At 41.9% G+C, this 14325-nt stretch overlaps 1 protein-coding gene across 6 annotated transcripts in view; it reads right to left on the reverse strand.

Annotated features, from left to right (window-relative positions):
* tsnare1 (T-SNARE Domain Containing 1) overlaps nt 1-14325 on the reverse strand; it is a 254190-nt gene that overhangs the window by 72543 nt on the left and 167322 nt on the right. For 3 of the 6 annotated variants that reach the window (XM_084943198.1, XM_084943197.1, XM_084943199.1), the window contains exon 9: nt 12783-12855. The exons of the other annotated variants lie outside the window; for them this stretch is intronic. In XM_084943198.1, coding sequence (XP_084799324.1) covers nt 12783-12855 — 73 coding nt within the window. The remainder of the gene's footprint in view (nt 1-12782; nt 12856-14325) is intronic. 6 annotated transcript variants of the gene reach the window in all.

Genomic DNA, 14325 nt, shown 5'->3' on the forward strand with positions numbered 1-14325 from the left:
GCTCCATGTTTACATATAATGGTGGAGTGCTAAGTTAAGACTAGATTAAACTCAGTTGTGCATAGCTGGAGACCTGAGTAGCCATTCCTGTTATACTTCTTTAAAGTCTGCCTGGGCATAAACATGCTTTGTGGATTGTTATGTAAACTCTCTGTGGACTAGTTCACATGGCCATAAGAAACAGGAAGACACACTGATGCACTCTCACGCTTACTGTCTGATGATGAAATTTATCTCGTTGGGACCCAAGCAGACCGTAGTGAACATAGTCACTTTGGCTTCAAAAGGCCAACATGGCAGCAGCCAAAGCTCCAATGTTCAGAGATGGGTGACATCTCTATTGTTCATCGTTTGTATAGTTTAGAGGTAAAGCCTACTCGTGCTGAAGTTAGCAGGTAGTCAGTGTACCCTGCAGGACCTGCTTTCTTAGACTACAGCATCAATTAATGTTCAATGGGAAGACATGTTACAGTAATCTGTCAAAATAAAGTTCACAAAGTCAGCAGTTCGTAAGCTTTTGACGTTGGCCTCGAGGTGTGGCCTCATTAAACCTCCTATAATCTCATATAACTTGTGTTTACACCACATCCGCAAGTCACTGCAACAATAGCCTAATGGGTACTACTGTTGTACCTTTCTGTGTGTGGAGACAGAAATATTGAGAAAGTCAAGATGGTGCAAAGGACAGAAGCAGGAAAAAAGACAGAAACAAGACCAGGACACAGTTCATAGGTAGCTGAGGCCTTATGTACTCCTATTTTTAACCACTGCAACCCTACACTGCTCATCTAACTGAAAAATTATCAAAAGAAATGTTTCAAATCTTGTGGTGATTCAGATATATTCATAAGTAACACATTAATGATGCTCTTCTTGGCCTTTCATTGCAAGATTTTTAAGTAAATTTGTGATTTTGCCCGTCCGCATCCGACCCCCCTTCCGATTTACAGTATTAAATCTTTCTATTAGGAATCCGACTTTAAAAGAAAGTTCATTTTCTGTTATTTTAACTATGATCAATTCTCGTACAGTACATTAACAGAGGCTTCAAGGTATTACCACTGAAAGGAATTGTGGTCATAGCACTTGAAATATGTGCCCTGAAATTAACAAAAAAAGGAATATGAGCAAATATAGCAAATATATAATATTAACACAGATTTAGTAGTTACTTCCCATTGTCATCACTGGTATACGCAGATGATGTTACATTTAAAAAAAATCATCCAAATAAATGACAGAAAGAACACTAAATACAACCTTGCTGATTCATCTGTAATAACACTTTGCACCGGAGTAATATTCTATATTTGATCCATGAATTTATAAACATAAAAAAAGAAAGTTAGAATTTTAATGCTTCTGCGTAATATGAAAAGACCAATGGCTGGAATACTTTGCCACCTGTGGGAGCAGTGTTAAAGAAGTGACTCTTCATTGTTACTCTTGACACATAATCAAGCGGTACCAGGAGCTACTGGTCTAACAGTTAACACTGCTACAGCAGCAAGACCTCCTCTTTTAAACTTGTCAATACACGGACATTAATGGGATGAGACCGATGCGTTTAATGAAGTGGATGGTTCAAAATCTTTGGTATCACCACATAGTTACCAACATATATTTACAGCTGGCCGATAACAGTGAGAGTACTATTGATTGTTTTGGTGTAGTGAGAGTAAAAAGGTTGCAGCCAGCTCAAAGATGTGTCTTATGTTTAAGGCTTCAGTGGCCCCTGATAATTACTGCACCAGTTGAGCTTGTAGAGAATTAACTTTTGAACTTAACAAGAGGAGGTGGTTGGGTGAATGAATTGTGCTGATTGACTAAAAGCATTTACTCTGTAATGGTGAGTTAAAGAAGATGGGGAATACATGCTTAGATTCACCAGCTCAAGAAGTAAGCCTGATTAATGGACTCACTAATTAATTCTGTTTTTTTCTGCCCTTCTGCTCAGAGGATGTTCTTTGCCATGATTAGGAAATATTTGGCTTTAAAGAGGTAACTTAAACTAAACCCAGTAGTTAAAGATAATAAGTAAGATTTTGTGGGTACCAGAGTTTAAATGTGTTTAAATGGGTTTTCAGGTGATCCACCATTTCACCAAAAGGGTATAGAAGGCAACTGCCTTGAAGACAAGGGACCACTGATGATCCCATAAGCCCCACATTCACTGTATGTCTATAGGCAATTTTAATCATTAAAAAAAAAAATTAAGAAGCACTCTCATTCCAGGACATAATACAATGACACAAAGCAGTTTGTGATATCCTCCTGAGAACCGAAGAAAAAAATATTCAGATTGAACATTTTTTGTGATTTCCTTTCTTTGGAGCTAAAAGAGGCCACCCAAACACATGAGATATCAATGGAAAGCCCAGGATGTCCTCTATTCAGTACATCAGGACTTAGTAGGGTATCTCAAATAACAAACAGTGTCTATTACAGAGGATATAGGCTGGTTCTCAGGAAGAGGATATAGTCATTCATGTTGGTTTGTTTTTATCCAGTTTGGTTCTTTTTGAGTAATTAGTATAGTATTGTACTGTATCTAATGTTATCATTACAGTTTGAGTTTAGTTCTGTTTATCTGACCTCCTTTTAGAGCCTAAAACTATCATTTGACTTTTTATTTATTCATATATTTCTTTGCATTTTTCGGGGTAAAATGAACCTCACTTTTCCAAAAACTACTATGTCCTTATTCCTGCTCAGCTCAGCTTGTCACATATGCTCACAAAGGGAAGACTCTTTTAGTATATTTGAGAGAGTTCCAGAACCTTCTCTCTGGACAAACTGCAGGAATAGCTGGGGCTCTGGATGGTTGTGTTATCTTCACTCTAATGGACCATTTTGTTCTTTTTCTTTTATTTATAGCAATGGCGGTTCATGGAGCGTCTCAACAGTTCCTGGATGTTAGCAACATACACTAGCTGAGTCACAGAGATATAGCACAATAAAAGTTTGAGACGCACTTGTAAAGGCTAAAATGTTGTTTCTTAAAAACAAGACTGTATATTATCCGAAACACACAAATCAAATTACCTTGTGTATTAAAACATGTTAGCAGGTTATCCAGCAATTAGGCAGATTAGGCAAGCAAACACAATGTGCATTATGATCAAACAACAAAAGTTCTTCAGAACAGAACTTCTTGCTGGCTAAATATAACTTTATGACATGTAGTTGTCTGATCTGTTTAATTATGAGTATGAGCTATTATGATAAAAAAGATAGTTGCATAACAATCAGGGGAACAACTATCTATTTTGTAATATGGCTATAGATAAAGAGTCGGAGCATATTTGAGAAGACTCATAAATATAGCTTCTACCCATATAGCAAGAAGGTCTGGCCCGGATCTGGTATCAAGCCGGCACTGCTGGCTGACTTCTGGCATGATAAGACGTATGTCATCCAGATATGGGCCAGGCCTGGCATAGATGGCACTGTCTATGTGATGTCATACCATATCTGGCTCGATTGTGGTTTGGGTTATGTGGCCCAGGCCCATAGAAAACAGGTCTTCCCTGGATCCGGCATCAACCTGGCACCTCTGACTGACTGGTGTCATGGCAGGGTGTATGTCAACCAGATGTGGGCCAGGTCTGGCAATGATGGCACTATTTATGTTCCTATTTTCCTATTTTAGTTAGAAGACCCAAATGCCATGTTGCAATACTACACTGCTATGGTAGCCAACATTTCAAATGCAGGTTTGACAGGTTTGTGAGTGTACCCTTTATCCAAACCTAGTGACGGTTTACTCATCTTTGCCAGTGGGTGGCTGTAGCTCAGGAGGTAGAGCGGGTCACCTACTGATCGGAAGGTTAGTGTGTGATTGGGTGAATGTGGCATGTTGTATAGAGCACTTCGAGTAATCCTGGAAACTAAAAAAGCGCTATATAAGAGTCAGTCCATTCATTGCCTGAACATTGTTTCACCATGTTAGTTTTGCACTGTTTTGCATGTTCCGGCACATGTTGTCATTACATGGCTTGATTAAGGTACACATTAGGCTGACATCTGGGGCAAGAGCTGAAACTGTTCTGGGCCAGCACAGGGCCAGCAGTGTGTCTACAACTGGCCCGTGGCTGCACACAACTTACTTCCACACATGGGCCAGCACAGGACCACCACTGTGTCTGCAACTGGCCTTGTGCTGGCCCATGTGTGAGCCACCTCTGGCAAACCAGATCTGGGCCACCAAAGGGCCGTCATTCTTTGCGGTATGTGGGCCATGTCTAAGCACATTGTGTGGACCAGATCCGGGTCATACCAATTTTGCTATGTGGGTAGGTTCTGCGTTCCTGTTGACCATTACTGTTTGTATTCTTTTGCAGGTCAACTGCTGGGAAAAGCAGAGAAGATGGAAGACTCAAATGAGACTGAATACATAGGATGAGTTTAAAATATGCCACCAGTGCTGAAATTATATAAATATATAAAGAAATTATATATAATATCTAATTATACAGAACACCAACATATCTAAGAAGACAGATAAGGATTACTAAGACTTTCAGACTAATCTATATATATATATCCATCCATCCATCCATCTTCTTGTCTGTGAAGGTTCTCAGTCATCCAAGTCATCGTACTCTAAGGAGCTTGGAAAGAAAAGCGTCTGGACTTCTTTAAGTTCTTTAAGTTTTGAGATCCCTTCCCAGACGCCTTAATGCCCACTCACACCCTGGGCCATCTGACCTCAGGAAATCACATGACAGGGTGGGGCCAGGTTTCACAATGAGCTCACCCCTGGCTGATTGTGACCCACCGCCGTTTTCACACCTTGGCTCATGTGATTAGTTAGAGGATCATCAGGGGGTCCTTTTGTCCTCTATTTGGGGGATACTCCCACTGGGTTTAAATCTGGGACTCTCCACCATTTGACCCTTAGAACTAAAGAAGCTTTTCTTATGAGAGGTGAAACGTCTTCAAGCAACTTAAAGAAGTCCAGACTCTTTTCTTTCCAAGCTCCTTAGACCATCCATCTTCTTCCGCTTTATCTGGGGCCGGGTCGCGGGGGCAGCAGCCTAAGCAGAGAAGCCCAGACCTCCCACCTCCTCTAGCTTATCCGGAGGAACACCAAGACATTCCCAGGCAAGCCGAGAGATATCATCTCTCCAGCGTGTCCTGGGTCTGCCCCGGAACACCTCACCCAGGAGGCGCCCAGGAGACATCCTTGTCAGATGCCTGAACCACCTGACCTGGCTCCTTTCGATGTGGAGGAGCGGCGGCTCTACTCTGAGCCCCTCCCGGATGGCTGCACTTCTCACCCTATCTCTAAGGGAGAGGCCAGCCACCCTTCTGAGGAAGCTCATTTCTGCCGCTTGTATCTGCGATCTCGTTCTTTTGGTCACTGCCCACAGCTCGTGGCCATAGGTGAGGGTAGGGACGTAGACTGACCGGTAAATTGAGAGCTTCGCTTTTACACTCAGCTCTCTCTTCACCACGACGGACCGGTGCAGCGTCCGCATCACTGCGGCTGCAGCACCAATCCGTCTGTCGATCTCCGGCTCCCTTCTCCCATCAATCGCAAACAAGACCCCAAGATACTTGAACTCCTCCACTTGGGGCAGGAACTCATCCCCGACCCGGAGTGGGCACTCCACCCTTTTCCAGCTGAGAACCATAGCCTCAGATATGGAGGTGCTGATCCTCATTCCCGCTGCTCACACTTGGCCATCACCCGATGAAGCCAACAGAACCACATCATCCGCGAAAGGCAGAGATGAGATTCTGAGGCCACTGAAGTGAAAGCCCTCCGCCACTTGGCTGCGCCTAGAAATCCTGTCCATAAAAATTATGAACAGAATCGGTGACAAAGGACTGCCCTGGCAGAGCCCATCACCCACCGTGAACGAGTCCGACTTATCGCCGGCAATGCGTACCAAGCTCTTGCAACGGTTGTATAGGGATCGGATGGCCCGTAGAAATGGGCCAGACACCCCATCCTCCCGTAGCACCTCCCACAGGACACCCTGAGGGACACGGTTGAATGCCTTTTCCAAGTCCACAAAACACATGTAGACTGGTTGGGTAAACTCCCATGTGCCCTCAAGTCGAAGTCAGCAGCGCTCCGCCAGCACTATACACAGTGCAGGTAGAGCACCGCTTTCCCCTCCTGAGACGCCTGATGGTTTTCCAGAATCTCTTCAAGGCAGTCTGAAAGTCTTTTTCCATGGCCTCTCCGAACTCCTCCCACACCCGAGTTTTTGCTTCAGCCACTGCCCGAGCCGCATTCCGCTTGGCCTGTCGGTACCTTTCAGCTGCCTCCAAAGTCCCACAGGCTAACCAAGCCCGATAGAACTCCTCCTCCACCTGGTGGCCCCCTTCACCTCTGGTGTCCACCATTTGGTTCGGGGATTACCACCACGACAGGCACCAACCACCTTGCGGCCGCAGCTCAATGCAGCAGCTTCAGCAATGGAGATGCTGAACATGATCCATTCGGACTCAATGTCCCCAGCCTCCCTCAGAATGCTGTTGAAGCTCTGCCGGAGGTGTGCGTTGAAGATCTCACGGACTGGGGCCTCTGCTAGGCATTCCCAGCACACCCTCACTATGCGTTTAGGTGCACCGGGTCTGTCCAGCGTCCTCCTGAGTACTCTGAACTGCTACTCGGCACATAAGCGCAGATGACAGTCAGGACCCATTCCCCGACCCTAAGGTGCAGGGAACAAACCCTCTCATCCACCGGGAAGAACCCCAACGTACAGGCAGCAAACCGAGGGGATATTAGAATACCCACCCCATACTGCCGCCTCTCATCAGGGGCAACTCCAGACTGAGACAGAGTCCAGCCCCTCTCCAGGAGACTGGTTCCAGAGCCCAAGCCATGCGTAGAGGTGAGCCCGACTATATCTAGCCGGTACCTCTCAACCTCAAACACTAACTCAGGCTCCTTCCCCACCAGAGAGGTGACATTCGATGTACCAATTGCCAGTCTTGGTAGCTGGGGATCAGTCCGCCAGGGCCTCCGCTCCTGGCCCCTGCCCGGTACACAATGCACCCAACCCCTACCGCGCCTCCTGCGGGTGGTGGGCCTGCGGGAGGTCTATATATATATATATATATATATATATATATATATATATATGTGCGTGTATATATATACATATACATATATATATATATACACACAAAGATGTAAATTCATACACTTTGCTGTGCTATAAAAATCCAAATCAATGCACTTATTGACTTCTAATTATTGAAAAACTTAATTCATTCTCTCTATAGTCACATCTTCTAATTGCTCATTAAGCACTTCTGGGAACTGTGAATGTGAATCCATATGATAACTACACGTTCTGAATCCCCGCTGATGCCACTCTTACCATACAAAGGCTCTGGAAATACCAAACAAACACGATCTTGTATATAAAAAGAAAGTACTGTTTTCATGTGTATAAACTGAAGCTCTTTTGAGTAGTGTGCCAGAGTAGCCCGCATGAATAGGCCGTGAAAGTGCTAATCCTTCCTTTTTTTAGCCAATTCTTTTCTTTGTGCTACCTGCTTTTTCCACAAATGCCTCCACAACACAATCAAATATTATTTCTATTTGCCACTACACCAAGAAAAAAAACAGGTCAGGGCAATATCAGTGCATCTCTTTTAATGGGGACAGGTCCATTATTGCCTGGCTCTTGTGTGATCAGATAGGATGTCTGCTTTGGTATAATGCCTGTGAAGTCTGCAGTCTTCCACAGTATTCTCTTCTATTTCTTCCTTCACTCATTTAGGTAGAATCACACTGTGTTCCTCTATCATGTCCAAAATACTACATCCACAGTCTTTCACATGCAAATGCAGTACCTCATTCATAAGCAGAGCAAGCATGAGATGTGGCAGAATTTGCAAACAGATAAAAGTACTAAACGTGACAGAAGGAAGTGTTCAGTTTATTCTTTATCTGAGTGAGGGCTGACGTACAGTCAACATTTGAAAGAGGAGAATGTGACTGATGGTACTTTTACAGCTGTCCTCTATACACTAGTTATGTTGGACTTCTTCTAGGACAACAAAGTGACTCCAGTGTACAGCGTGAAAAAATGCAGTACTTTCACATTAAAACGGCAAATTTTAGAGCAACTTCAAGACATGTTGAGGAGGTAATTTAGCCATTTAAATCAGCTGTGTTCAATCAAGGACACATCTAAAACCTGCAGGACACCGGCCCTCGAGGCCTGGAGTTCGACATACCTGGTCTAGGGTCTCCGTCAGCCGGGTTATGGTCGTCTTAACAGCTTGAAAAAAAAGGCAACTAGACTTCTGGACATTTTGCACCTCATTCAAAAGTCTTCTTCAGTCGCAGACCAACTGTTGGAGGGTCCTATGTATTAAAATGCCTAGTGGAGGTTGTTCCCTTGTTTCCTGAAGGTGAGCCAATGAACTGTTTCACTCTAAGGACAAAACACCCAAACACAAGCGAAACAACACAGTGTATGCGGTGCAGTGCAGCGAGAAGTGATTAGATCGCTACATAGCACAAACAGCTCTCCTCTCTACAAACAGGAAACAACACAGCTTTACACCTGTATTTTAAGATTACGACACTCCTTCCAGGATGCCAGTCATTATATTTTGGGCAGAGAAGACACATGATTTAAGATACGAGTAAAGGGCGCCATCGACGTCTACTGTAGCTGCTATCACCCACCAACAGTGCAGTCCTGAGATCCATTTCAGGCATTTCAACTCCCATTCACATCTGGCCTCAGGTGACCATAATAAGTCACATCATGGTGGGGTGGGTCATTGTCTCACAGAGGTTTCACCTGTGGGCCCAGTGATGGGAATGACCCACGTTTTCTCTCCTCGTCATGTCTCATGTGACAACGTGATCAACACTGTGCTGACGACCCTTAGGGCCAGCTCCAAGATGACACCCGCCACTAGCGGTTTATTACCTCCAACTGTTTTGGACTCCACCAGTTGAACCAAAGAAGCTTCTTGGATGAGAAAACCCATACAATCTCACCCAGATAAATAAAGTCCTAAAGTACCTTCATTAGTCTGGTCTTACAAAAAGATACTCTAAGGTGTTTGCTGTTCATTTTTTCTAGTAAAAACGTTGTGTGGGGTTTTTCCCTGCTTTTTTTAGCTAGACAAAAATTATCACCCTGTGCCTCTGTTAGTACCATGCTAACAGAGTTAGTTGAACGGTGCTAATGTTAGCATTTTTTTCCTTTTGTGTATACAGTTTGTAATTGTGGCTATTACAATACTTATACTCACTGTTTTGAGTGCATAATTGCATGACAAATAGCCACAGGAACAGCTGGACAAGTACCAGGATGCTTTACAATGAAATATCAAAAAATTGAGTGTGTAACACTAAACCTCTCACAGGTGTTTTCACACCTGTGGTGTTTAGTCCGTTTAAATCAAATTATGGTTCATTTTCCTGATGGTGCGGTTCATTTGTGTAATAATGTAACATACTAAATCATGAATTGATAAATATTTTTTACTCAGGACCTTGCGTTTTGGCTCAGCATTTTTAACAAGTTGCTTGAAGCCCTCATTTTACCACTATGTACCCACATCAATAATTTTCATCTACCCTGGTCTCCCTGTCAAATGGAGCGCCAGTGAATACTCCAGAGAAGCTGGTTGAGTCATTTGTTTACTTTGGGTTACACATCACTAGCTGCTAGTATATCCACCTTACATTCCTGCTGTATGAAATGGCAGTTTAATCCTCAAGTGGTGAAGTTTGTTGTTTCCACCTTTAGTGGGATCAGCTTTCTTGCTTATTTTGCAAAGTTCACAGATAATAAAATAATGACAAAACAGAGAAAAATTACCCTTAAAAAACAGTTTTGAATTTGGCGCATCATTTATATCTCTACATTTTAGCCAGCCTACTTAAGACTAGTACATTGGAGAAAAGGGCAAACAACGAAGAAAACAAAAACATTTTATTATCCATTCTTGCAGTTAGGATAAGCCAGTTTTAGTCATCCTGACTCTAAAGGGTATTTAAAGGGTATCTACATTAGCCTGATTGAAGGTAGCAAACAAAAGGGCACTCTGTAACAAAAAGGTAGCAATTAGCACAAGTTATTGCTTCCCATTCTTCCTAGGAAACTTCATCACACACCCACAACCCCATTACGTACCCACACCTTTTACTCCATAAAGCAATGCAACTAATCCCAAGTATTTTGAGACACTGAAGTATCATCCTGTGTGTGTGTGTGTGTGTGTGTGTGTGTGTGTGTGTGTGTGTGTGTGTGTTTTTAAATAAAGCTACCCATAGTTATGGTCAGCACTATTGTGTTTTTCCTGAGATCAGGAATGTTTATCTTTTTGACAAAATCTTCAGTGGGTTTGTGGTGACGTTTAACAAGTCCATAATAAACAGCTGCCCTTGGTCTTTGGGTTGAAATGGTTCTTCATATCTTTGAGTTATGAATATGAATCCTTCTCCACAGAGATACCTTGAGATCTCTTCACAGTGTTTTACTGTGGGTTTGATACATTGTTGTGTGGTTTCTCTCTTCAGTCAGTCTCCTTGCAAACACCCTTCCATTACTACCACGAACCACAAAATAGGATTCATCAGTAAATAAAACTTTTTCCATTACAAAGTATGTCTTTATAGACGCTATGCATCCTCTGAGACTATGACCTTGTTTAGACAGAGAAATTTTAAAAATTCTTTAGACAAAATTGCTTGTCCATCACTAGTGCAAGACTTGATGGTGTGCTAATTTTTGTCTGTCAAATCCTGCTTTGATTCAACTGATCCAGTTGTCACCAAGTGTTGTGGAGGTCTGTCCTCTTAGAAGCCTTCAGTCTAGCCATTAAACAGTGTTGGGAAGGTTACTTTTAAAATGTATTCCACTACAGATTACAGATTACATGCTCCAGAATGTATTTTGTAACGTATTCCGTTATGTTACTCAATGAGAGTAACGTATTGTGAATACTTAGGATTACTTAATATATTATCAAACTTTTTACAACTACATGAATGTACTATTGCTGTGTGATTTATTACTTTTACTGAAGGTTACTGGCCATACAACTAGATTTTTAAATCTTAATATAAAACGAGTAACAGTAGAGTGGACATAGAAAACTATTGCGCGCGTATATAAAACAGGTCCGCGGCTCCGAACCGTAGTAAAGGGACCTCTGGCTAATACGTCGGGTTCGTGTCGGGCTCGTAGCTGAAAACTAGCTTTACTTTGTTGTCTAGCTCAACTTTGCTAGCGAGAGACAGAGAGAGGAGTTGAAAGGCTGCTGCAACAGAACTTATTGTTTCGGAGGAAAACACGAACACAGCGTACAGTCGAGTCTTAATAGCTTACTTACAACTGGACTACACTGCCCATGAGGCTACATTCTTTAGGGCTATGCCTGTAGTGGCAATTTTTTGAACAATAATTTTAAACAATAGTTCTTCACGTCATTATGCGGGTTGAAATTAGAGGTTAATGCTGTCGGGCCTTCACTGAACCACCAGCAAAAGAAGATGAAACTACACGTCGTGGTTGAAAAACACAGAGATAAATTCCCTCTTACTTTGGCTGTTTGGCTTCCACCACGATTAAAATCGCACTTTCTGCACAGCTCCCTCTCTCTCTCAGTGAAACCGGTTAACCATCAAAAATCTCTGTTTTCTACATTATTCGCTTGCTTATTACTCAGCAGTCAGCCGCTGCTTTTTTGTTTTTAAAAAATGACCTCTGACAAGAAAGCCTAATTTCTTCTGTTTAATACAGAAGCAATTAACATTTTTGTAAATGATGCCAAATTTCAAAACTCTTAGCTGTGTCTCTAATAAAACGTCTTTAAGTTTACTCTGTAACTTTTTGCTTTCCTTCAGCAGCATCAGGTAATGTTCATGAGTTGATTCATGGTTTTCTTCAGTTTTTGATCTACTGCAGAATATTTTTAAGCTTATCCACTATAAAAAGCCAGGCCAGAAAAATCTCCTTCATGTTTTTTTTGTGTTTTATCCTCAGTTACTTTGACACAAAGGCATCTGCTGTGATGCTTAAACCTCTGATGAAGTCTCACAAGCTTTGTTTTTATACACGAATATAAAAATATGGATATGTACTGATAAAATTATTATTATTATTATTATATTTCTGACTGAGTCCAAATTGAATCAAATCAAATCAAATCCAGACCTAGTGAATCAGAATTAAACCAGCTATAGAAATTAGTGACGATACCCAGCCCTGTGCTACACCGACCACGGCTCAACACAGTAACCTTAATTTGGAAAGTCATCTGCCTTTCACTTCAAGTTAGATTTGATCTAAAGCCAAAATCACACCTACATTTTTCAGGCATGCCCCTTTTTCCCATATGGCTGACACCAAGTAAAAGCTAATTCTCCAGTGAATGCTCATGACGGAGCCAGACATAGCTGATGGCACATTTGTGACCCAGCAGAAAAGCCTTTATATCTGTCCTATATCTGTGTGCTAAGTTTCATTCTTTTTGCCAAGTCTACATCACTGCAGGGAGTGGAGAGCCGTTTATAGATATCAGGGTGTCTAAATGGATTTTCTCAAACACTCTGCACTGTTGTGTTTTTTAAACCCACATCTTTTTGCTTCTCATCAGAAAATTTGTCAGTGTGGCAGGGAGGTGGAGGTTAAAAAGTTTTGCCCAGCAGAACGTTCAAGCTTAGGGCATTAGTCAAGCACATCATATTAAAATGAGCCCACAAAAGGTTATCTGTAATAAATTAGATTTGGCAGTGTAAAAATTCAAGGCATACACAACAAGATGGGGCAGCATCTTACCTATTGCATCTCCTTGTTCATGAACCATGCTGGCCAGATCCTTCATGATTTGACTGACATCCAGCATGTCTCTCTATGGAGAAATCACAGTAAATGCTAATGTTAGTCCTCCGTACATATCAGTCCATGAGAGACAATGTGCTATTTTACACATAGGACAAAGATTATAGCTTGAAAAGTAAGGTTATTATTATTTATTTATTGATAATATTATTGTCCATATTTACACTGTTTGGTCTTATTAGATGTTATCATCTTTATTACTTAAACTAAATGCAAAGTATTATCAATATTGAATAATGCACAAAGTCATCTTGCATATGTGAGCAGGCAGTCAGGCTTAATTACAGAAACAGAATATGTAAGGTAACAGAATAACATAAAATTATTTCATTTCACTACATTTTTTTTATTTTTTATTTTTATCTAATAAAAAAAGACTCTAAAGTGCAAAGGTGGGATTTGCATGTTCTTTATCACCCTGATCAATCCTGATCGATCAAAGAAGTAGTAGAAAGGATGGTTCATGGTTTCAGATGGACAGAGATCAATTGAAGCCAGTTTTGACTGATATTATGTCAACAAAAAAATTGAAGAAAACTGTAGTGGCTTTTTGTCATCCTTAAATGTTTTGCTCATAGTTGTGCAGCTATGAAGGATTTCTATAGAAAATGCAATTCTAATTCAATTTCCCTGTCCCTTTAATTGACAGTGGATTTGTGTCTAATCCTAAATGTTTTGTGCTTGGCTTGTCCAAAAGTAAAAAAAAAATGCAGTTCAAAGTTTTTGTTCAATTATTCCACTGTCAAGGCACAGAGCAAACTGGTGCAGCTATGGCTGACCGCAGCTAATTCTCCACAGTCTCAGAGCTTTGAATCTGCTCTCAATGTTTCAGCTCAAAGCAATATGAAAGCTTATAAAACCTCTGTCTATCTCATGCTCGCAGGTCCCCCCCTTTTCCTCCATTATGGCACCGTGCAATCACAGCTGCGTTTGTGTAGCCTAACCCACTGGGCCATCCATCACAGGTGGCGGAGTTTGCTGTGGAAACTGGCAGCCATCCTGCCACTTGGCAAAAACCATTTGAATGGAGCAAAAATGGCCCCTGGCAAAGCTTGTGATGCTAAAGACTTTTTGCATTTATCTTGAGGCAACCCTGTCCATCACCCTGTAATAGAATAATAAATTTATTTTACCTGGCAAAGCATTGGGCAATCAGGGCTCATTTTATCATAATGACAGAACAGTGTGTAACCAATTTAGCAAACACTGTGTTGCGAATAGACATAGACAGACAGGGACACACACACACACACATGTACACACCCAGGTGGGTTGGGGCGACCGTGGGTGGGTGGGTGCAGTGGACCCCTGCCTGAGGGCTGAGTGGGTGGCCAGGCTTGGAGCCAACACTGTGCCCTTTTCCATATTTCATGTGCTTCAAATTCTACTCATGAGCAGTCCAGAAGCCACTGGATACTGGCATCAGGCTAGGAACCAGCCAACATGGATGTTCATTAGGATGATTTTTTTGTTGCCTTTT

Source organism: Perissodus microlepis, chromosome 11 (genome assembly GCF_051167445.1).
Source record: "Perissodus microlepis isolate ML-2025 ecotype Zambia chromosome 11, ASM5116744v1, whole genome shotgun sequence".
Taxonomy (NCBI): domain Eukaryota; kingdom Metazoa; phylum Chordata; class Actinopteri; order Cichliformes; family Cichlidae; genus Perissodus; species Perissodus microlepis.